The 25,099-nt window shown below is 38.5% G+C and overlaps 2 protein-coding genes across 5 annotated transcripts in view; both read left to right on the top strand.

The window, feature by feature from the left end:
• NUP107 (nucleoporin 107) overlaps positions 1–557 on the top strand; it is a 33,052-nt gene extending 32,495 nt beyond the window's left edge. For all 3 annotated transcript variants that reach the window (XM_037514022.2, XM_037514023.2, XM_037514024.2), the window contains one exon: positions 218–557. In XM_037514022.2, coding sequence (XP_037369919.1) covers positions 218–325 — 108 coding nt within the window. In that variant the 3' untranslated portion in view covers positions 326–557. The remainder of the gene's footprint in view (positions 1–217) is intronic.
• Positions 558–5,333: 4,776 nt separating this feature from the next.
• Positions 5,334–17,909, top strand: SLC35E3 (solute carrier family 35 member E3). 2 transcript variants are annotated; one of them, XM_037514020.1, is made up of 5 exons: positions 5,334–5,982; positions 6,816–6,926; positions 10,506–10,664; positions 15,477–15,559; positions 17,659–17,909. In XM_037514020.1, the coding sequence occupies exons 1-5, from the start codon at positions 5,581–5,583 to the stop codon at positions 17,843–17,845; spliced, it is 942 nt and encodes a 313-aa protein (XP_037369917.1). In that variant the 5' UTR covers positions 5,334–5,580; the 3' UTR covers positions 17,846–17,909. The 2 variants fall into 2 exon arrangements, with proteins under 2 accessions (XP_037369917.1, XP_054552213.1); XM_054696238.1 differs by lacking the exon at positions 17,659–17,909 and adding an exon at positions 16,365–17,652 and having other exon boundaries at positions 5,558–5,982.
• Positions 17,910–25,099: the final 7,190 nt, after the last annotated feature.

The following is a 25,099-nucleotide window of genomic DNA, read 5'->3' as shown; positions in this document are numbered from 1 at the left end:
TCCCAAAACATGTATATATTTTTAAGCAGTTATAAGTATATATATCAACTAAGAGAAGTTGCTTTGAAGTCCCTAAGCCATGTTAACATACTAGCTTTTGGCTACATAAATCTTAAAGAGGAATTTTGTATTAAGCTAGACAGGTGACTGATCTAATAAATAAGTTCATATTCTTCTTTGTTTTCATTCTTTTTTTTTTTACTTTTTTAAAAATCAGGTATTCTCTAAGGAAGAACTCAAGAAATTGCTACAGAAGTTAAGAGAATCCTCTCTAATGCTCCTGGACCAGGGACTTGATCCATTAGGATATGAAATTCAGTCATAATTCATTTATTCTGTAAAATTGCACTAATTTCCATGACAGTGGAGTTTTTATATAAAATCTGTATTTGTAATTACTGGGTTTTTCTTTTGGGCTGTGAGGGCTAAAATTCAGACAATTGAATTTTGTACTTTTGACATGTTGTAACACTTTGAAAAGTTAATGTATCATATCCGTATTTCCTTGTGTTTATTAATAAAATTACATAAAAAATAAAATTTTGTTCTTACAAATTACAGGATTGTCTCTCCCACAATAAGAAATTAAATTTCTTATTATCCAGCTTTTTCCATGTGATTATAAGTTCTCTGATATCTTAAAATTATAGAGAATGGAAATTAGATAACTTTTTAAAGTTACATTTCTTATATATCACAAAATTTAGTAACTTTTAAATGTCACAATTAAGATGAACATAGCAAAAATGTTTTCCAAAGTAATAGCCATTTTATTTCTTTATTTTGGAGACATTTCTAGCTTATTAGAAATTATTGGAGACATTTCTAGCAGCAAACCAGCTGCTGAAATAAGTTGGAGCATGTAAAGACTTACCATAATACCTGTTATACGGTAAGTATTGAGTAAGTTGGGGAGTACAAAATGAGTAACAGCTGAGTCAACCCTTAGGGGAACAATAATTAATGTGACTCTAATAGAAAACATGATCTAGACTAGTAACTCCTAAAGGTGGCTAATCATCTGAATGGCCTGAGGAATTTGTTAAATATATATTCTAGATGCTACTTCTAGATGCTACCTCAGGAAACCAGGAGTGGAATCATGCAATTTGTATTTTTTAGTATAACGAGCCAGAGATCACTGATTCTAAATTAGCTAAGTTTGGGACTTGTGGCTTAAATTAAGAGATTGTATGGGTACTCCTGCATCCAAAGCAGACAGCAGTAGTTGATCATAATTGTCTCCTTGGCATCAGTTGGGAAGAGGTGTAGAGGCAATGAACTCTTGTCTTTTTTATTTGTGTAAACTAAAGTGATCCAAATTGAATTAATTGATTTTTTCTTAGGTGTGATACCAGCATTGTGATTAAGTAGGAGAGTGTTAATTCTTAGGAGATACATGCTTAAATATTTAGGGATGAAAGGTAACAAAATTTGCACTTTGAAATGAGTTAACTTTAGAAGTCTACATAGATATAGCAAATAGAGCAAAATGTTAACTAGTGAGTCTATGCAGGGCACTGGAGCGTTTATTAAGTAGTTTTCCAACTTTTCTGTAGATTTAGTATGTTTCAAAATAAAAGCTTTGGGTAGGGTTCAATAAGTTTTGATGGAACACTGCAATATCCATATGGAAAACAAATGAATCTTGACTTATGCTTTATACCCTTTATACCATATACAAAAATTAATTAGAACTGGATTGTAAACCTGAATATAAAAGCTAAAACTAGGGCCTCTCCTGGTGGCGCAGCGGTTGAGCGCTGGGTTGCGAAGCTGCCCGCAGTCTCTGCGACGCTGGTTCGATCCCCAGCTGCTCCCCAGCCACCGGAAGAGGGTTCCACATGGCGCGCAGACCTCTCCTGCCGCCCGCTGCTCCCCGCAGCAGTGTACTTCGGTCCTTCTGCCTGCTCTGCTCCCCGCTCTGGCTCTGGTGAATTCTCTCACCCTCCCGTGCTTCTGACTGTGCCCAGTGCATGTATAAACAAACAAACAAAAAAATAAATAAATAAATAACATGCCTCTATAAAAAAAAAATAGACATAAAAAATAAATAAATAAAAGCTAAAACTATAAGACATTTTAGAAAAATGGGTATCTTTTTTTTTTTTTTTTCATGAGATTATCTGATCCAGAAAAATGGGTATCTTTATGATCTGAAGATAGGCAAAGATTTCCTAAACCCAAAACAGAGAGCAATCATCATAAAGGAAAAAAGTTACTAGACTTTATTAAAATATAAAGCTGCTCATCAAAGACACCATTAAGAAAATAAATAAGCAAGTCAAAGATTGGTAAAAAAATATTTTCAAAAACATTTGCTCAAAAACCCTCAAATCCAGAATATATAAAAAATCTTTACAACTCAGTAATAGGCAAAATGATAGAAAAGTAAACAGATGGTTCATAAAGGATGGTACAAACACAACCAATAAGCCCATGAAAAAGTGCTCAAGTCAATGAGGAATACAAATTAAAGCTATAATGATGATCATCACTACACATCCATCAGAATGGCTAAAGTCAAAATGACCAAACAGTATTTTCAAGGTCACGGGACAACGGTTGCTCATACATTGCTAGGGGGAATATACAATGGTATAATCTTCCGGAAAAGTTTTGACTTTCTTATAAACAGTCACCTATCCTAACATAGAAATTTGACTCCAATATATTTGCCCAAGAGAATATCTGAAAATAAAATCTGCCACAACACTTTTATGTAAGTATTCATAGCATCATTTATATAGCCAAAACCTGGAAATGACCCAAACACCCATCAGTAGTAGAATGGCTAAACAAATTTTGGTATGTTTATACAAACTACTATTCAGCAATATAAGATAAGAACTCATCTCAACAAAAGAAACTAAACACAAGTCTATTAATGCAGAAATGTAAAACAGACAAAACTAATTTATGGTGAAAAAAAATCAGAACAGTAGCTTCCTCTAGAGGACCAGGTGGAGTTTCTGGGGAATCTTCCAGTGATGAAAATGTCCTATATATCTTGACGGGTGTGTTACATAAGTTCTATTTTTCAAAAATGGTACAGTTCAAGATTGGTGCACTTGAGTGCATGTGAATTTACCTTCTAGAAATCAAAAGGAGGGGTGGGGGTACATGAAACAAGAATAGTTGTGAAATCAACTAATGGGTTCAGGAGGATTCACATTGAGATTTTCCACAATAAAAAGCGGGAGGGCCTCCCTGGTGTCACAGAGGGTTGAGCACCCTGCTGTGAAGCTGTCCGAAGCCTCTGCAGCGGGGGCTCAATTCCTGGCCGGCCAGGGAGATGCCCACATGGTTGGGCAGACCTCTTCTGTCTCACCCGCTACTCCCCTCAGCAGTGTCTTTGGTCCTTCTGCCTCTTCTGCTCCCCGCTCTGTCTCTGGTGAATCCTCTCACCCTCCTGCGCCTTTGGCCTGTACCCCAGCTCTTGTACAAAAATAAATAAATCTTAAAAAAAAAAAAAAAGCGGGAAATGGGTTGTGGAGTCGGGGAGACTTAGGTTTGAAGTTTATTTTAATTCCATTCTGGTTGCAAGGTATCAGCCACAAATCTCCTTTTTTCAACATATATAAATGAGAATAAGGTAATAATTAAATTTCACAATCAGTAAGGATAAGGGCTCCTGTACTTTGATGAAGAGAATACAGATAGCAGTTTAACCAATTAAATTAGCCTGGTGAAGTAGAGATTCTGGACAATGGAAAATGGAATAAATATGGGCAATGAGGCTAGACTCAGGAAGGCCTTGAATTACAGGATTAGTAAACAACCCAACAGGCATTTGGAAATCAAGAGATTTTTATCTTTTAACCCAAATTTCAGAGTTAATATTTTTAACTTTTCAAATATTATAAAAGAAATGATTAAAATATAATTCATCATCCATTCTAAGATTATCAGTACAAATCTATTACTACAAGAAGGCAATGAGCTGAGTAGACAAAATTACAACAGGCTAAAGTCTAGGCTCTTAATTGGGGAGCAGGTGAGGGTAAATGTAAATCATTGATCAGGTGGGGTTCTGTAGATTCAAGGTGTAAGAGGTCAGCATTATAAAATATAGATTGGATTCTCCAATCTCCTATTTGTTCAGCCCCATTGTTGTTGGACTCTGAAATACATATCTATACACATAATGGAAAAAAGCACCCAGCACAGTAAAAATTGATAAATTGCTGTCCTGGTAAGAAGAAAGGCTATCTGGAAGACCATGTTAGGAAGGACTTTGCCTAATTAACTTCTACTCCTCAAATCTTAGTTTACTGAGTCAATACCTTGAGGATAGTATTAAAAACCTCCCTTGCCCAAGTTTAGATCAGGTTCACAAACATTCATAGAACAAAGTTTTGTTACTTCAGAACATTCGCTAATCATGGTTTGTAACTGTTTAGTACTATCCTTTATTAAGCTCTATAAAAGAAATTTCACTTGCCCTTATCTCCCAAGCGCCTGCACAAAGCAGAAGCTCAATGAATATTTAATGATTCTTAACATCAAAAAGAAAATGAAAACTGTCAATGAAACTGCTTAGAAAGTAAGGACAAGGAATAGTGTCCGGAGGACTATGACCAACGCTATTTTCAAGAGAAACGCACAGCCTTATCTCCTTCTATTTTTAAATAAAAATAAATGAGCTGAACATTATCTAATCAAAAAATTCGGTAACAGGTTAAAAAACGAAACAACCAGTAGAAGCAATTTTTGAAAAGAATAACAAATTATAAGCAAATCTCACCAAAGGACAAAGAAAACTCCACCTGCATATTGCTTAGAATAAGCAAAGGTGATACAACAGATGAAATAGCTATAAAGTATGGTAGAATATTACATACAACCTTACCCAGCTATGTTAGAACATGTAAGTAAAACACACACTTTTCTATAACAATTTAAGGCGAAATATTGATTCAAAAAAGAGAATCTGAACAGTTTGGTCACCATGATGAATAAATGCGGCTCATCACACTGTCTAGTCTTCTGTATATTTAGATTTTTAAAACAAAATGTTTAAAAATATGCTGTCAAGAGTACATCTTTCCGCCTCTGGCCAGTGCTAAATGCCCAGCACTTGTCTCCTATTCAAAACGTGCCAACCACGTATGCACAGCCCACTGCACAAGCATGAGAGCAGCGATCAAACAGGACAATTCAAATTTCAAGAGCGGGGTCCCACATTGGGCCAGCCACGGTCCGGCATAGCCCCTCAAGGAGCCCGGAAACTAAAGACGCGGCTCGCCTCGCCCAGAACCTACCGCGCCTGCGCGGTGCGGACGGAAGCGCCGGCGCCCCGAGTGACGTAGCGGGGGCGGGGCGGAGGCGGGGCGGGGCGTGCGGGACGTGCCGTCGCGTCGTCGCGTGGTGAGCGGGCGGCGGCGGAGCATGAGTGAGCCACGGGGTTGCCGCCTGACTGGGACCTGAAGGGTTCCTGCCGCTCCCCGGCCGGGCGGTGAGGCCGGCGGCTGAGAGGGTGCAGCGGCGGCGGAGAAGGGGGAAAGCAGCCGGAGGCGGGCTGGGGGGGCCCTGCGAGAGTTGGGGGGACCCCAGGCTTGGGGGGCGGCCGCTAGGACCATGGTATCGCTGGCTGACCGAGTGCGGGGCCACGGGCGCATCGCCGCCGGGCTCCTGCTCAACCTGCTGGTGTCCATCTGCATCGTGTTCCTCAACAAATGGATCTATGTGCACCACGGCTTCCCCAACATGAGCCTGACGCTGGTGCACTTCGTGGTCACCTGGCTAGGCTTGTTTATCTGCCAGAAACTGGACATATTTGCCCCCAAAAGTCTGCCGCCTTCCAGGCTCCTCCTCCTGGCCCTCAGCTTCTGTGGCTTCGTGGTCTTCACCAACCTCTCCCTGCAGAACAACACCATAGGCACCTATCAGCTGGCCAAGGCCATGACCACGCCGGTGATCATAGTCATCCAGACCCTCTGCTACAAGAAAACCTTCTCCACCAAAATACAACTCACGCTGGTGAGTAGCTCCAGCTTCGCTAGGCGCACCTCTAACAACTCAACTTCTGGACCGACTTTCTCCCCGGGAAATTTGAATATTTAACCTTGCGCCAAGCTCATTTTCCATCATCTTGAAATCCACAAATGAGTCATCTGTGAGCACGTGAACTTCAGGTTTATTTGGGGAAGGTGGGAAAAAATCCATCTTGTCACTCTGCTGGGCTTTTAGCCTAGAAGAGTGTGCCTTGTGTAATTTAATCACTACGTTTTGGTGAAAATCCGTAAGAAAAGAAAGCAGTATCGGGTGATGCAATTCAGTGTTATCAGATTTTTTGCAAAAGCTCAAGTTGAAAAACGGGTCTCCTCCCAAGGGGGAATTAAAACATGGATGCAAACGTTTAAGGTTTACCATAAAATACAGGTCCTCTGTGTATGTTTGCAGCGATATTTTGCAGAGGTGTCTGTGTCTTTTAAGAGAATGGAGGTTCCGACTAAATTTTGGAACTTGTAATTTACAGTATTTAAAATCTTAATGGTTTTGTACATGTTTATGTTGGTATGGTTAGCCACTAGTTTGCTGACCATTTACTAATATCTGCATGCATATGAAACTCCTTTCTTGCAAAGTGCAGTAGTGAACTCATTGTTTTAAACAGAATTAAATGGGGATGCAAATAAGGAATTGTCATATTTCACTTTGAGAAAATGGGATTAACAGTCCCTGTTTTCAAATGGAAAAAAAGACAATGGAGGTTCATTGATTCCCAGTGATATTATAAGACACTGAAAGGAATATTAAATTTATGTCTTATGAATTTAACCTGAACAACATTTACCTCTTTTTCTTTACAGATTCCTATTACTTTAGGTGTAATCCTAAATTCTTATTACGATGTGAAGTTTAATTTCCTTGGAATGGTGTTTGCTGCTCTTGGTGTTTTAGTTACATCCCTTTATCAAGTGGTTGGTAATTTTTTTATTCTTTATGTTCCTTTTTAGCAGATTTCATAAATTTTGAAGCTGTATCCCAAGGTTTAGAAAATACAGTATAGAGACAATAGACTGTTGGGAAGAAAGCATAATTGCATAAGTTGTCTGACTCAAGGTGAAGAAAAGAAAGGCGAAAAAGAGAAACTTGGGTGTGTGCTGTTCACCAAATACCTACCTACCTGTTTGTAAGTGTATAATACCCATGCTTAACAGTTTGAATTTGGGGTGACATTATATTACTTTCTGGGAAAGCTTTACAAAATGTGTAGTAAGGTTCTTGAAACAGAGTTCATTGGTTATATTGATCATTTACTCTTTAATTATAATGTCACTGTGAAGGAGTGAGTACACATCCAAAAATTTGAATGAGAAAGGAAAATTTCTGATTTATAAATCTTTGCCTCATAAAATATGCTGTTGTTACATCTTGAATATTGGCTTCTAATAACTTGTCTATATTAATGGAGGACTTATAGCAATGGGTATTTCACTTGTATTAGCACAGTGCTTTGCCTGTAAAAGGCATTCATTAAAAAATTGTTCATAGATTTATTTACTTCATTATCATAAAATATTAATCAGTATGTTTTTCATTTTTATATAGTGGGAAAAAATAACTTGGTGTTAGGTACAGTGAAACAGTATTTTCTCTATACTGAAAACCTTGGACTGAAAATTCTGGATGTGCCTGCATGGGGAACCAGTACCAAAATGTGTAGCTAAAACTACATCCACTAGTTGAAAACTACATCCACTAGTTAAAAACTAAGGCATTCTTGTTATGAATGTTAGGAATTCAGTAATACAACCTTAACAGCCTAACCTTTTTCAGTACTGATCATTTGTAAAACATTGTTATATAAAAATTCCAAGGTTAAGTAGACTTTTTAGTGGCAGGGAAACAGTTTAAAGTGGGGACCAGTGGCATGAAAGAATGAAGCACCCCTTACATCAACTTGTCATTTAACTCTAAAATATTCTTTGACTACAGAAAAACTCAGCTTTGTACTTTAAAAAATAATCATTTTTGGTTGTGATTTGGTGAATTTAAATTCTGTTAAATGAATCTTTTAGCCAGTATGGATTAAATATAACAAGAAATGTTATTTGTTGAGTATTAGAATTTCTTGTATTCCTTTAATTTCAATCCATGGTATTTACTGCCCATGCCAATACAACTGTTTTTGCTATAGATCAAAGTTGAATCAAAGTTGCTATAGATTTGAATCAAAGCATTCTATATCCATCAGGTAAATAATTGAAATGAAATGAGTTGGACACTGAATAATTATAAACTAAGTAATGGATAGAGGTTTGTATTATTAATAAATAATAAAACTATGACAGTATAGTCCCAGAAAATTACATTTAAAGAAAGTTATGTTTTCCACTATATCCTGGTGTAATTTCTAAATTATTTCTCTTGTACTGATGGGACATTAAAAGAAGTTAAAAGATGAGTGATCAGCTGTTACCTCTAGTTGTAGAAAGATGATTGATTGATTCCTTCAGTAGATTTCTGCTTTATGCTCTGCTATGAAGGTACAAGGATGAAAATCAGCTACATTATAGCAACATGTGTAGACAGCTAATCATAAGTAGCATCCCTCAGAGTATGAGGAAAGTTCTGAGGAATACCAGGGAGAAAGTGACAGTACTCTAAGAGTTTGGCGAGGTGAGACTTCATGGAAAAGTTAGCTGAAATTTAAGCATACACAGGAATTTGCTTAGCAAGGAAATATAGCAAAGGTCTTTCTTTCCAATGATGTGTGAAAGTACAGGGCATTTTTGGAGAACTTGATTTGTTTAGTGAGGCTGTGGAAAAACAGACTGAGGGGTGGGTGCAGCCAGATGGCAGAGAGTCTTAAATGTCATGCTAAGGAAGCGTGCTCATGTTCTAGAAACTTAAGTCTGGTGGCAGTGAAGCCTGAATCAGAGAGAGAAGAGTGACAGGCTGAATCACAGGAAACTCTCCATGGCTCAAAGGGAAGACAAAAAGGGCCTATACAAAGACAGTGGAAGTAGATGGAAAGACAAAAATGGACTCCAGAGACCTGATTGAACATGCATGAAGAAAGTAAAGAGTCTGATCCTTGGAGGAGATGATTTCCTTAATTATTGGAGTAAAACAGTGAGAGCTAATTTGGGGAAGGAAATACTGATCCTGATTTTAAACAAGTTCCTGTGGGTTATCTAAGTTAAGATAGACCATAAGCTGTTGAAGATGTAACTGTAAGGAACTCGAGCTGTAGATTTCATTGAATAGTATTTGTTACTGGGAGATAAAAAAAAAAGGCCAGACATGTACCTTAAAAACAGCAAGTGAAGGAAGAGGTGAGGAAGCACAGCATACCAGAAGTCAAGTTCTTCCAAGGGAAATATGAAGGTCCTGTCAAGAACTGTGGGAGGAAGAGGGCTAAGGTCATTGGAAGTGATGGCGCCCTTTGGAAAAGCAGTTTCAGTAGAGGGGTGGGGGGCAAAAGTCACACTTTACCCCAGTCAGGGTAAGTGAAGATCCAAGGAGTCACCGCCATTTCGGGCAGTTCTGTGCAAACAGGCAGCTAAAGCATGGAATGGCAGGCATGCACTGCACACCCTGCATGTCCCTAGCAGCAGGCAGCAGAAGAATCAATTCTTTGTTCTTCATATTCACAGAAGATTCTTAGTTAAGGCTGGCAGGAATATGTTTCAGATTTCCTGCACTTCTATTTTTGTCTTGGTGAATTTCTGTAGACTTAGAATTTATGTAACAGGATACCCAGACCTACAGGAAAAAGAGTTATGTAGGAACAGTTACTCAAAAGCCTGGTTGTTCTTTCCAGAACATAGTCTAACAGTCCTCTGAGACTTTCTTTACAGCTTCCTTTCCAGTCATATTTTTGATATATTTTCAGGACTAATGAGATTTGCGGTGTTGGTTTTACTGAATCATAGGGCCTTTTATGGTTTGTGATTATCTAATTTATTGAGGTATGTTGGGGGATCACCCACAGAAAAGTTACATTTAAAGAGGAAAATTCCTTGTACTATTGATTGGGTTCTGTAAAGCAATTGGAAAGACTTCACATACCTTTCAGTTGCACACACTGACAAGCACCCAAGAGGGCAGAGATACTGTCAGTCACTAACTAGCCTGCCCTGCCCCTTCAGTCTTCTCATTCTGATGCCGTTTCTAGAAATGCCTGATACACTTCATGTATTCTTCCTTATTATCTACATTTCCATTTCTGCCTTACTCTCCCAAGATTCTGGTGCTTCTCGGCCCTTGTAGGCACTGACTTTTCCCCATTTACTAAGATTGGGAGAAAAGAGGGTTTTTCCCCCCCTCCTTATAATTGAAAAGAAAATAGATTATCAGAAGTTAAATTTATAAAACACCTTTCAACCAAGGTGCTTAAAGGATATTCATCTATAGTACTGATCTTTGAAGTCTTGTAGAATAGACTATTCCATGCCCCACATTCCCATCTTTGGGGTTAAAGTTGCATCTTTCCTTTATTGAGTGATTGTATGTTTTTGCTGCCTAACTTGTTTTTAACTCCTGATTTTCAGTGGGTAGGAGCCAAACAGCATGAATTGCAAGTCAACTCCATGCAGCTGCTATACTACCAGGCTCCCATGTCTTCTGCCATGTTGCTGGTCGCTGTACCATTCTTTGAGCCAGTGTTTGGAGAAGGAGGATTATTTGGTCCCTGGTCAGTTTCTGCTTTGGTAAGGTCTCATTGTTTTGGTGTCTAAGAAACAGCATGTTAATCATCCCTCTGGTGTTGATACAATTTTTAGTTTTCGAAGCATTATCAGTGATCCATTCTCACATTATCAGTGATCCATCCATTATAATCATCTTTCAGGCAAAGCAAGCATTACTTTGAGATGAATAAACCGAGGCACAGAAATGTTAAGAGATTGCATGTAGGTACTGGCAAAACCAGAACTAGAATTCAGGTCTTTTGGTGTCTGGTTACTGTGCTCACCATGCCAAGTTATAGCCCACAAATAATTTGGACATTTTCTTTTTTTATAATGAAAATATAGTTCTGTTCCTTTTTTTTTTTTTTTTTTTTTTTTTAAAGATTTATTTATTTATTTATACAAGCACTGGGTACAGTCAGAAGCGTGGGAGGGTGAGAGAATTCACCAGAGCCAGAGCGGAGATCAGAACAGGCAGACTGACGAAGTACACTGCTAGGGGAGCAGCAGGCGGCAGGAGAGATCTGTGCGCCATGTGGGACCCTCTCCCGGTGGCCTGGGGATCGAACCGGTGCTGCCAAGGCTGCAGGCAGCTTCGCAACCCAGCGCTCAACCTCTGCGCCACCGGGGAGGCCCTGTTTTATTTGTTTTAATGGTATAAATAGTATGTACTAAATGTATAGATTTTAAACATATGAAAATATAAAGAGAAGCAAGTTCCCTTAGAATCCTGCAACACTATAGTATTCACTTTACCGTTTTGGTGAATATCATTTCATGGATCTCTTTTTCATATACACATGGACCGCACATGTGTGGTGTGATTTTATATACATGGATTTATCATTTATATGCTGTTTTTGTTATAGATTTCTTTTACTCACCCTTCCTACCTATACACACTTCAACATCCCATGGCCCCATCCTCACTCCTAGCATGTGTTCGTTCTTCCATATATCAGTTCTCTGTACTACCAAGCCCACATAAATACACAATACACATACATGCATGTACATGTACATAAATTCAACTTTTGTTTATTTGATAAAAGTGGAATCATATCACACATGATTTTCTGTATCTTGCTTTTTCTTAGTTAATATCTAATGAAATCTCTCCAAATTATTATTTTTATTATCTGTGTAATAGTTCCAGTTCTCAACCATTATGAATATTACTGTGATCATCACCCTTGTATATGTGTCCTCAGGAATAGCATCCTAGGAGTAAAGTTGCCAAATCAAAGGGAGATGTACTTTGAGACATATTGAGTTTTTTATATATGTATATAGTTATATATATTGAGTTTTTATATATATTTATATATAAAATATATAAATAAATATATATAAATATATATATAAAAAATCCTCTTGCTTAGGAAAGGAATTTCTGCTTTCAAAACTTTAATCTTTGGGGCCTCCCTGGTGGCGCAGCAGTTGAGCGCTGGGTTGCGAAGCTGCCGGCAGCCTCTGCACCGCTGGTTCGATCCCCAGCTGCTCCCTGGCCACTGGAGGAGGGTCCTGCAAGGAGCGCAGACCTCTCCTGCTGCCCGCTGCTCCCCTGAGCAGTGTACTTCGGTCCTTCTGCCTGCTCTGCTCCCCGCTCTGGCTCTGGTGAATTCCCTTACCCTCCCGCACTTCTGACTATATCCAGTGCTTGTATAAATAAATAAATAAATCTTTAAAAAAGAAAAAAAGAAAAAAAACTTTAATCTTTGGAAGTTAATAGGAATGTCTTATGCATTGGTGGTGTTATCTGACAAGTTTACATAGCCCTTACTCTGTTCCAACACTGTCCTAAGCACTTTGCAAATATTAGCTTGTGTAATTCTCCTAACAACTAGTGATTACTATTTTTGTCCCTGTATTACCTGAGGGGGAGTTTAATAACTGACTAGGGATCCCCCAGCTAATCAGCAGAGCTGAAATTTGAGTTCACCCATTCTGCTTCAAAGTCCTTGTTTTTAACCACTCCACTATGTTCCCTGTAAGCAGGTTGATAATTGTTTCAAATTCATGTACTTCCCTTTTTTTTTTTCTACTTTTTTTCCAAGGTAGAAATCACTGGCTTCTCTCTCAGATATCTCTTCTTAATATTACAAAAGTTCTGACCATCTTAGTTACCTGGTCTTCAAACCATAACAGCTTCCACACCTTAAGCTAGAAAGGGAGAGATTTTTTGCCGTATAGGTCTTCTGGTAGATTTGAAAAAAGCAGGCAGCAGAAAGTCCATTAAAAAAGGTCAAGAAACTAAGCATAGCCATGAGATCATTTAATAAGGGACAGCTACCTTCTGTCTTAATGTCCCTAGAGGGCACCATTGTCTCAAAGTAGAGCTTGTAATTGTTTCTAATGATGTTTAAGTCATTAAGAGCTCCGGAATGTACTTTTTGTGAATCCTGTGAAAGTGGATTGTTTTTAAAATATTTGAGGTTGAAGCGTCTCATAATTTAACTCTTAATACATGTCACTGTTATAAAATCAGTGAGGTATTACTCATTTTACCTAAGTAGGACACAAGTATAATTCCTTTAGTCCTCTTGTAACCACACTGGTCTAAAAACTGAAATACCCACATGGGACAGAAAAAAATCTTCAAATATCATATATTTTGTTTGGAATTTAGGCTTCTTAATCTAAATCATAACAAATATTTAATCTAACTTGTTCTGGGAAATAAAAAGTGATTTTATAGCATTTTAAATAAAATTGTGGGATATGTTTGAACAGGCAAGTTGATTTATTTACTATTTACAGACATCAAGTGCCGTCATGCCTCCGTGCTTTGATTCATACTATTACGTTTGTTTGAAATCCTATCCCAGACTTCTTTCTTTAATCTATACATACATTTGAGATCCAAACACATTTCTTGCTTTCCTAGCCCCAAATCATATCTTCTGCCTAGAAGTGATATGCAACCTATTTTTGTTTGCCTGATCATTAGATAACGTTTAGGATAGGTTGTCTTTTATTGCCCAAGTTGTAAGTCCTGTATTATACTCTCGCATATGGGTAAGCATAGCAGAGTGGGTTATAGCAGGGACTCCAGAACCCAGATTCCCAGGGTTTAAATCTCAGTCCTGCCTCTTACTATGTGATCTTCTGCAAATGACTACTTCTCTGTGCTCTCTTTTCTCATCTGCAAAAAGGGAAAACATTTTACTTCCTCATAGGTGTTTTTGAGGATTAAATGAGTTAATATATGTAAAACTTTTAGAACAATCCTTGCCACAAATACCCTGTATGTGTAAGCTGGGATTATCATAATTTTTATTATATTATCACATAGTTTCTGAGCTCTCCAAGGGCAAGAACCTATTGTGTTTCTCACAAGATCTGGCCTAGTTTTGTAGATACTTAATGAATGTTTGTTGTTTTATTTAAATGAGGATAACTATGAGCAGTTCAATAGGAAAAAGATCTGGATGAATATATGCCAAGGTATTAATAATGGTGAAAGCTTGGAATTATAAGAATGCCTTATTTCCTTTTTTTTCCTACAATGGTTATATATTACTTTTATAATAAGAAATTATTACAAAATGATTTTTCTTCAGATGGATAAGAAAAATGAACTGGAAATTTACATTCAGGGGCAGAATATTATTAAATAATTTTTCGTTGGGATCTATAAGCCAAATTACATTTCTGAATGTAGATAGTCCCCTAATTTATGACAGTTCAACTTTATGATGGTGCAAAAGCAGTGTATGTTCAATAGAAACCACACTTTGAATTTTGATTTTACCTTTTCCCAGGCTAGTAATATGTAGTAGGATATTCTCTCAGGGTAACAACCAATACTCTATAGATGTGTTTTCACTTTCCATACAGTGTTCAAAAGATCGTGTGAGATATTAAGCTTTTTATTATAAAATAGGCTTCATGTTAGATGATTTTGCATAGCTGTAGGCTAACAGAAGTTTTCTGAGCTCATTTTAAGATGATCTAGGCTAAGCTATGGTGCTCAGTAGTCTAGTGTGTTAAATGCATTTTCAAGTTACAGTCTCTTTATTATATTTTTAAGATTTATTTATTTATTTATTTATACAAGAACCGGGGTACAGGCCAGATGCGTGGGAGGGTGAGAAGACTCTCCAGAGACAGAGCGGGGAACACAACAGGCAGACTGACGAAATACACTGCTGAGGGTAGCAGCGGGTGAGACAGGAGAGGTCCGCCCCGCCATGTGGGACCCTCGCCGGCAGGCTGGCCGGCCAGGATCAAACTGGTGCTGCAGAGGCTGGGAACAGATTCGCAGCGCTGAGCTCAACCGCCTACACCACCAGGGGAGGCTTTATGGTCTCTTTGACTTGCAGTGTTTATCAAGCCGTAAGCCCATTGTTTCTGTATTAGTCATTCTTTTCTTTATCCTTGGTTCTTATTCTCTCCCAAATTGATTTTCTTTCTCTTTTTTAAGCTTTTTATTTATTTATTTATGCATACAAGAGCTGAGGTGCAGGCCAGAGATGCAGGGGGTGAGAGGATTCACCAGGGACAGAGTAGGGAGCAGAACAGGCAGGCTAACTGAAATACACTGCTGAGGGGAGCAGCAGGCAAGACAGGAGAGGTCTGCTGCGCCATGTGGGTCACCTTCCTGGCCGGGGATCAAACTCTTGCTGTAGTGGCTGAGGATAGCCTCATAGTGCTGCGTCTTAACCCCTTGTGCCACCAGGGAGGCCCCTGATTTTTTCTTTTCTAAAGTTGTATTCTTAATGGTTGATACTTGAGTTTTTAGAAATGCCAGTGAAATGTATTTCTACTTGATAATTTTAGTGATTACAACTGCTTTGCATTAATGCTATTCTTGTGTTTGTGTATTTGTAGCTTATGGTGCTGCTGTCTGGAATAATAGCTTTCATGGTAAACTTATCAATTTATTGGATCATTGGGAATACTTCACCAGTCACGTATCCTTTTCCTAACAACTTACAAATGCATAGGCTTTTTATTTGCCTACACTGTCACAGTCATTTCCTTATTTGAGTTTTGCACTTACTCTTTTGCATGACTAAATTGAGTAGAGTGAGTTATTTTTAATCTTTACTATCCTACTACTAGCATCTATAGAGACTGAAGAAACATAAAATGAGGAAATGGGTTAATTTTCTGTGTCGTGAATGTTTTGAATTTTCTTAAGTAACACTGATCTCTTCCCTTATTAAAATTAGCATTCAGCACCATTCCTTGCACACAGTAGTATTAAATAAATATTTATTTAGTGAATAATGGGATGGATGCTTGGGTTTTCAATCAGTTCTCATTATCTGTAGTAATAAAGTAGAGGTGTGGTTAACAGATAACAAAAGATAATGTCAGATCACTGACATCTGACTTAAGAGTATGTTTTTGTACTTACTTGGATATGGGTGTGCCTGTTTTTCTAAGTATTACTACAAATTTAGAAGTGAAGTCATACCCTAAAGGTCTGAATTAAAATTAACTGTCCAGTTTTTAACATTCTTCTTGTCATTCTGTTTCTTTTTGCATTTCACTCTGAAGCAAATGCAAAGAAATACTGGAGGTTTCCTAAATCAAAGAGATAGTTCAGTAAAGAAATAGTTTAGAGTATCCTGAGATGTCCACAAAGTAAATAAACAGCATATTTGCCAGCTATTAATAGTAACAAGTGATCACAATTGTTTTTTAAAAACCAACATTTAGTAAATATTTCTTTTGTGCCAGGCGCTGTTTGAAATACTTAGCGTGTATCAGACTGTTTAATTCTTGCAGCAACTCCGAGTGGTAAATTCTACCATTGTATTTTGAAGAGAAGCAAATGAAGGTGCAGAGGTTAAGTAGCTCACCTGAGATCACACTGAGCTGAGAAGTGTGGTTTCCAAATTTGAACCCATGTAGTCTTTTCTCAGAACATGTGCACCATGCTGCCAAATCAGAGCATCCAGATATATTCCCTGATTGAGAACACTCCTTCACTCAACAAATATTTATTGACTACCCACTATAAGCCATTCACTGACCTAATAAATATCATGTACTGAATATCTTATATATCACGCAGTGGGGATATGGCAGTGAACCAAAAAGACAAAAATCCTTGCTCTCACAACCTAACATTCTGGTGAGGAAGACAGACTATAAATAGGAAAAATAAAAAATATACATAGACAGTGTTAGATATTAAGCTCCAAGGAGAAAATAGAGAAGCAGGCATGATACGTTGGGGTTGAAATTTTAGGTAGGGTATTCAGGAGGGACTCAACAAGAAGATGACTTGTGAGTAAAGACTGGCAGGAAATGAGTTCATTCCATGCAGATGGAGCTGAAGAGCATTCCAGGTGAGGGAACACCAGGTGAGAGGTCTTAGGACCAACCAGGAAGCACATGTGAGTGGAGTAGGATGAGCAGAGGGTGGAATATAGTAGGACTCTCAGAGGTAGCAGAAGCAAACTGAGTGTAGATTTTATATAAGGACTATTATTTGGACGAGTTGAGAAGCCATTCAAGTTGTGAGCAGAGAAATGACATCATATTACTTATGTTTCAACCACACTCTGAGCGACTGTGTTGACAGTAGATTAAAACAAGGCTTCTCATCCTCAGTGCTAATTACCTTTCAGATTGAACAATTTTTTTGTTGCAGAGGCTTGTCCTGTACATAGTAAGATGTTTAGCAGCATTCCTGGTATCTACCCATTAGATACCAGAGGTACCTCCCTCTAATTATGACAACCTGAAAATGTGTCCAGACCTTACCTAAGTGAGAATTTCTTTCTCAACCTAATACTGTAGTCCTTTTACTTTGGAGAGATCAACAGGCATGATTGAGGCAGTCTTCTGTAACTGCGTAATTACTAAACTTGGGTTGTTCCAGTACTTCACTGAAGTTCATTTTTGTGGGGCAAAGGATGGTGGGGTACTGCTGTTCACTGTGTGTTTCATGCTGTTCTTTCTAGCCACAGGAGGTTTGTGCATGTGTGTGTGTGCGCGCGCACATGTATATAAGACAATAACAGCTGCTCTTTTTATCCTTAGCCAGAAACCTCAGCTATAACATGTTTGGACACTTCAAGTTCTGCATTACTTTATTTGGAGGATATGTTTTATTTAAAGATCCTCTGTCAGTTAATCAGGGGGTTGGCATGTTATGTACATTATTTGGTATTCTTGCCTATACCCATTTTAAGCTCAGTGAACAGGAAGGAAGTAAGAGTAAACTGGTACAACGTCCTTAATTGAGTTTTTGTGAGAAAAGAGAGTTGCTCCAAGAAGATAAAACAATGTTGTGTGCAAGTTATTTTCAAAGACGGAAAACAAATGATAATGCAAAATTAATGGTGGTTTGCAAGAAGTAACACAAAAGAAATTTTATTCATAAATATGACTTTCTCTTTTTGAACACCTTTTTTTTCTGAACACCCTTTTGTCCCCCAAAATTTAATTATCTAAAACAATCACTTGTGCTCTTTTGCAAGATGATTGTGTGAAATATATAGGAGGGTTTGGTTATACCAAATGAAGTACATGAAATTAAAGTTCTAGAATAATGACAAAAGAATTCAAATTACATACTACAAAACTGTGTCATGGCTTGTCCATGTTCATACGCCTCTTTGTGAAGGACTTGTATGACTCTTCTTGATCTTAGGTCATCCCCAGCGTGAGTTCTGTTATTTCAGACTTAGTGTTCAAGTCAGAATTTAACTCTAAGATTCCTATTTTAGTTGGGTTAATGTAACTTCCTGCTTACTTCATTACAGAAATAGCTGTCATTTATAAAAAGCTAAGTGTAAAGAAGATGATCTTAAGGTAAAGTACAACTCTAAAAGTACTATTTTTTCTAGTAGAAATTTGATAGGTTATACAATTTCCAAAAATACAACAAAACCCTACGCTTTCTATAGGTATTCTCTTGTTTTTGAATTTTCAGTGCACTCTAGAAACTAAATGTGGAATTAAAAAAACAGTTCCATATTTAATGTCCTAAAGAAAATAGTGTAGATGGAACTGAGCAAGGTTCTTACATTTTGACAACTGTTCTCCCAGCCTCTTTGAGCATTTGTGTTAGTGGTTTCTCACCACCATCTTCCAGCTGTCACTTCCTACTTCCCACATTTGAGGGCAACCATGGACCATGGAGCTTTCTTTGGCTTAGAGAATTTAGAGTGAACCATGTCCAGTCTTTCTAAGGGGCTGAGAAGAATTCTTATGCAACAAATCAGGGCAAATGCTATTCAAGCACTGAGCAGAAACTTGGTGAAAATAAGAGGTAAGATGTGAAAGAGAAGTAAAACTAATTCCATGAATTTTTAAAGGGATAGTATTTTTGTAATTAGGGTATAGTGAAATACATGATACCCACTTAAGGAAATGCAGTGCCACATATGTCATTGCAAAAAAGTATTTCTGTCTTCTAACTTCTTGACTTTTGAGTATTAAAGGCAGTTGTTAATAACCTCTCACAATAAATTGAATGGGACAGATAATCCCTCTTGTAAGAAATAATTCTTTTTCAAAACATATATGAACTTTAAATGAAAAAAATCTTAAGAGGAGAAATAGCCATGTGTATAAAATACACCTTTTAAGATTGCTTATTTGAAAAGAAAACCCTCCCTGAAAATGTGTTTTGCTGCAATTTCAATTTGTCAGTCTGTTATGTGATTAGTATATGTGTTTTCTGGTTTGTTTGTTTGTTTAAATATTATTTGTTTCTTCTTAGTTTCCAAAGATATATTTTATTGTGCTAAGAGGTACAAAGCAGTTTGTCTTTATCAGATGAGCCCAGGGTTTTATGTTTGCTTAAAAAATGTTCTCGCTGTTTAAATTAGCCAATAATTGTTTCTCAGAAGCTGACAGTATCACAATGAGGATTACAAGACTTGTGTGTGCTAACAATTGAATTGTTGTGCCATGCATAAATTCTTAATTGTAAATATGACTTAAGGGCATTTTTAATAAACGTGGAGGAGGGGACCGCAAAGAATGACATTAGGAATTCAATCAGAAAGTTGGCACAAGACAGGATGGGGAATTGTGTACAGAAATGAATCAAATATGGACTACTAGAACTAGAGCATAATAAATATGTTTTGCCCTGAAGACAATCATCACATTGAAAAGAAAATTTCCTGGAAAAAAATGCACAAGATGCTGGGGACCATCCATGTTCAGTCCAGAACATTGCTGTGGAAGAAACCTGCAGTCCTGTTACAGATGTAACTGCACTTATTTTTTATCCTATGTTAAATGACCGAGCTTCAGTTTTTACCTGTTACAAATAAAGAGAACCTGGTGTTTTTACTTTCTTATTGCATATTTGAGGCAGAGGGAGGGTGCATCTGTGTAGAGGCCATGATAACCCTGACCTGTTCAGCTCTCAAATCTGCAAAATCCAATGAAACGAAACCCTCATCTCCCTTTTAAAATAACATAAAAGAGAAATCTTTGTGAAACTTCAATCTCATATTTAAATATTTTTTAATCTTGCTGTTTTTAAGTCAGTCATTTTTTTAAAAAATTATTTAAAAACAGGAGCATTAATCAAGCACTCGACATTGACTCCATCAGTAATAGGTGAATGAATATGCAAAATGGCCAAAGGGGGAAAGTCTGATTAAAAGAATGGCAGGGGCCTCCCTGGTGGCGCAGGGGGTTAAGTGACAGCACTATGAAGCAATCCACAGCCACTGCAGCTTGAGTATCATCCCCAGCCAGGGAGGTGACCCACTCGGCAGGCGCAGCAGACCTCTCCTGTCTCGCCCACTGCTCCCTTCAGCAGTGTATTTCAGTCAATCTGCTGGTTTTGTTCCCCACTCTGGTGAATCCTTTTATCCCACCCCCACGCGACCCCCGGCCCTGCACCTCTACCCTTTACCCCAGTTTTTGTATGCATAAATAAAAAGGAAAAAGATTATCTTTAATAGAGCCGCTTGCCAATTATCTGAATATCTTATATCCAGAAAATTCTGTGGATAAGTAACGATTCCTTATAAAAGGAGAAATGATAAATCATGAAGTAAAATCTCATTTTGCTAAAAAATTATAAACATACACTTGAAGTTATTAAAGGATTGTTTCTACATGTTGGCTTATAGCTTATAGCTCATAATCACTCTGCTTGGTAATAAGCAATATTGCTCTCCAGAGATATTACTCTAATGATTGTGGTTTCTAAGTGGTTTCCATTTGACCTCCTAGCCCTGTTTTGAATCTCAGCAAACCTCCATTCTCACTTCTATTCCTTTTTTATTTTTAGAAGCTCCATCAGAGCAGAACATTTCCCTGCCCTCACTGGATAAACCTGTATTGGGCTCATATTAGACAGTAACTTTCAGTATCTGTTCTAAGCAGACATTTCTCAAGACCACATTGTTCTATGCACCTTTCCATCATTATTCTTTCTAGTAAAAATGGTGTCTCATGAAAGAAACAGTTTGCTCCAGGTCACAGCTCCTTGAAACGTGTATAGTTTGGCATGCACATTTGTTTTGGTTTTTGTTTTTTAAAATTTATTTATGCATACAAGAACTCGGGTACAGGCCAGAGGTGTGGGGGTGTGTGTAAGAGAGAGAATTCACCAGACAGAGTGGGGAGCAGAACAGGCAGTGGACTGAAATAGACTAAGGGGAGCAGTGGGCGAGACAGGAGAGGTCTACAACATCATGTGGGTTAGCTCCCTGGCCAGGGATTGAACTCATATAGCAGTGGATGGCAATAGCTTGAGAGGCTGGGGCTGAAGTCCTGTGCAGTCAGTGAGGCCCTAGTTTTGCTCAATTTTGTTGATTCTTCTGACAGCAAAGAAACTCAGCCGGGGAATGCTGGAGATTTGCTCAAGGCCTTGTGGGAGAGTTGATACGTTAATGATCTGAGGGTACTCTACAGATTATGATAATGGCTAGTCAAAGCAAAGACAGGTTTTTTTATCCATGGTTATGCTTTGTTTTTGCACTTTCAATACCACCAACTTTACCAAATGCTGCAGCTCTCTGAGTCATCAAAAGATCATTACTCATGAGTCAGAGTTTCCTGTCAGCCTGCAAAGTTCCCCCCACTCTCTGTATGGATAACTCCCCCTCATGCAAATCTCAGGGAGGGTGTGTCTGTGTCTATGTCCAGATGCTCCTATTTGTCTCTCACTCCCTTTTAACATTTCAATCCAGTTTGCAATTTAATTTGTTCCCATCTTTTTCCTTCCTTGCTTTGGGAACTCCAAAAAGGCAAGAACTGTGTATGTTTTCAGCAGGCTATCTTCAAAATACCTTGCACCATGCCAGTAAATATATTAAATGTATGAATTTAGGATTGTTAGTGGAACAATCCATACCCTGACATTTTTTACAGACTCCACCCCCACCTCCACTCCAGAGACTTCAGGCATCCAGAATTACAACTCCCAGCATGCCATGAACCTGACTTCCTGAATGCCCCCACCAGCCCCAAGTAGGGATGGAGTTAAGTGGCCCAGTGTGGATTATAACTGAATATGTGTATTTGGACTCTCCTGTTTTTGTGGCTTTGACCTGCACCCTGGTTCTGCTGGAAGAGACACGGGAGGGAGAGACATGGAGGAGAGACATGTAAAGACACAGGAGAAGATACCTGGATGAGACACATAGGTGAGAGACAGTGGGAGGTTGCTTCTGGTCCTTGACAGAGATGTGACAGCTGTTATCTTGACCGTGTTGGATTATGTGGTACACTTTGAGTTTTGAGTCTCTCCTTCTGTTCCAGTTCTCTGGGACCTGCCTAACCCCTCTTTTGTGGTTTCCTGCCAGAAGGTACCTTAGGTTTGTGGCAAGCTTTTGGGCCCTGGTGGCCCCACTTCAGGCCGAACCTGCCTGGGTAGACATTTGCCCACTATAGGATGGGTAAATTTCAGAGTTTGCTGGTATTTAAAATCTCTCTCCTCCTCCCTCCTTCCTCCTCCTCCTATCTTTCTCCAAATCAGTTTTATTACAAACCTTTTAGGGGCCTCCCTGGTGGCACAAAGGGTTAAGCGTCAGCACTACAAGGGGTTAAGCGTCAGCTACTACAGCATGAGTTCTATCCCAGGGCAGGGAGGTGACCCACATTGCACAGCAGAACTCTCCTGTCTCACCTGCTACTCCCCTCAGCAGTGTATTTCAGTATATTTGCCTGTTCTGCTTCCCACTCTGGTGAATACTCTCACCCCCTGCATTTCTGGCCTACACCCCAGCTCTTGTATGCATAAATGGATGAATCTTTAAAAACAAAAAAACAAAAAAAAAACTTTCACACTGGGTCTCCCTGGTGGTGCAAGGGGCGAAGTCTCAGCACTATGAAGCTACCCACAGCCAATGCTGCACAAGTTTGATCCCTAGCCAGAGAGCTGACCCACATGGCACAGCAGACCTCTCCTGTCTCGCCTGCTGCTCCTCTCAGCAGTGGATTTCAGTCAATCTGCCTGTTCTGCTCCCTGCTCTGTTTCTGGTGAATCCTCTCATCCCCTACACCTCTGGCCTGTACCCTAGTTCTTATATGCATAAATGCCGCGGACCAGCACAGCAGTAGATGATGAGGCCACCTCAGGGTTGAGAGAAGCGGGCAGGGTGGTCAGGGCGTCGGTGAAAGAAATGACAGACACACTTCAAGAGTGAAAATCTGAGTGTAATTTTCTTTGAGTTTGTGACCAATATATATGTTTTCCAAAAGCACAGGGACAATGAATATCAATGAAATCAGCTTGCTCATGGGCTCAGTCTATTACCATCAGGGAGGTGATCTACATAACAAGCAATGACTTTTATAGAAGAAGGAAGTTTAGAAAGACAAATAAGGGATTAAAGTTTGTAGTTCTAGAAAGACGGGATAAGATTTTTAGCATTCTTGTAGTGGTTCTTGGTGGTCCTTATCTTTTGATAAGCTTTTGCCTTTTCAGGGAACTTCCGCTGTACTTCCTCTGCTTCGGGGTGTTATGCTGTTCTCCCCGTGCTCGCTGGTTGCCCAGCCGGACCTAGGGACCGTGGCGAAAGCCATTCCTAAAGATCACTGCGGGGGGAGGTGCAGCAGGTATGTAGGGTTTTGCTGTTCTCCCCCTGCGCGCTGGTTGCCCAGCAGGACCTAGGGACGGTTAACCCTAAAGGTCACTGCAGGGGGAGGTGCAGCACATAAATAAAATAAAATTAATTAAATAAAAATAAATAGACTGGTCTCTCTTGTATTTTGATTTTTTTAACTTGTTCACTTTTTTGTTTTCATTGTGATATAACTGACATATAAAGTTGTATGACTTTAAGGTATACACATATGTTGATTTGATGCATTAATATTTTGCAACATATTTTTCATTATATAACTCCTCCATTACCTTACATAACTATAATTTCTTTTCTGTAGTGAGGACATTTCAGATCTGGACTTACAGCAACTGTGAAGTATATAATACAGTGTTAACTATAATTGCACACGCATGCACACAAACACATGCACATGCAAAACTGTAACCACAGTGCTATACATTAGCGCTCCAGAAATTACTCATCTTCTAATTGCAAGTTTGTATCCTTTGGCCAACATCTCCAATTCCCCCAGCCCCCAGCCATACTTTTAGAAAGAGAAAATTTACTTTTAAAACTTACTGTATTGATTTTTGTTCCTATTTTTATGTGTTCATGTCTTTAAATAACTTAAAAGTAATGAAAGTTTGGAGTTTGGTAGTTAGAGATATGAAACATTTAGCCTCACTATTAAAGCAGAAGTCAACTTCTAAGCTTGAAAACAAACACGTCAGGGGAGAAAAGAGGAAGGTATATTCCAGATGATTTCACCCATATGTGAATTATAAAGAAACAAAAGAACAGACAAAACTAAGCCAAAATAAATCCCAGAAATCTCACTATAGAATTAAGCCAGCGGGAAGGAGAGGGTAGGGGTCAGCAAAGGGGGAGGAGTTTTCGTCTGTGGTGGAGGAGTCTGGAAACTTTGGTGTTACATGTTGGGTGTGGTGTGGTGAGGTATAGCTGAAGAGATGTCAACCTAGACTCTAAATTATATACAATGTTGTAGACCAATGCTACCACCACCACCACAACAAAAAATGCAGCTTTAAGAACTCTCTAAGACACAGGTGCAGTAATAGTCACTGAAGCATAATTAAATTGCAACTAAAATAAATTTAAAAAGAAAAAGAAAACCAAACCATAATTAATTTGTGGCATTTTCTGCTCGTTAGAGGGAGCCAGAGTTAACTACTGGTTTTCTAATTTTTAAACTTTTTTCTAGAGAAACTTCCTCTTTTGTCATCTTAAAACCAAAGCCCCTTGGAAGTCTGTAAGTTTTAGCTCAGTGAATTCCCTTAAATAAGAAAAATTCCAAGAAGTGGAAAATACAAAACTTGTAGTCAATTGATTTACATTTTAACATTCAGAAGTACTGCTCATTAGAATTTGAATTCATTTCTAGATTTTTTACAGTGGTTTCTAGGGTGCTGCTGTGTTTATTAACAACACAACAAAGACAAGTTAGAA

This window comes from Talpa occidentalis, unplaced genomic scaffold (genome assembly GCF_014898055.3).
Source record: "Talpa occidentalis isolate TD23 unplaced genomic scaffold, MPIMG_talOcc4v2.1 talOcc4.16, whole genome shotgun sequence".
Taxonomy (NCBI): Eukaryota; Metazoa; Chordata; class Mammalia; order Eulipotyphla; family Talpidae; genus Talpa; species Talpa occidentalis.
Note: the sequence above shows the minus strand (reverse complement) of the source record. Positions and strands in the feature narration are given on the sequence as shown.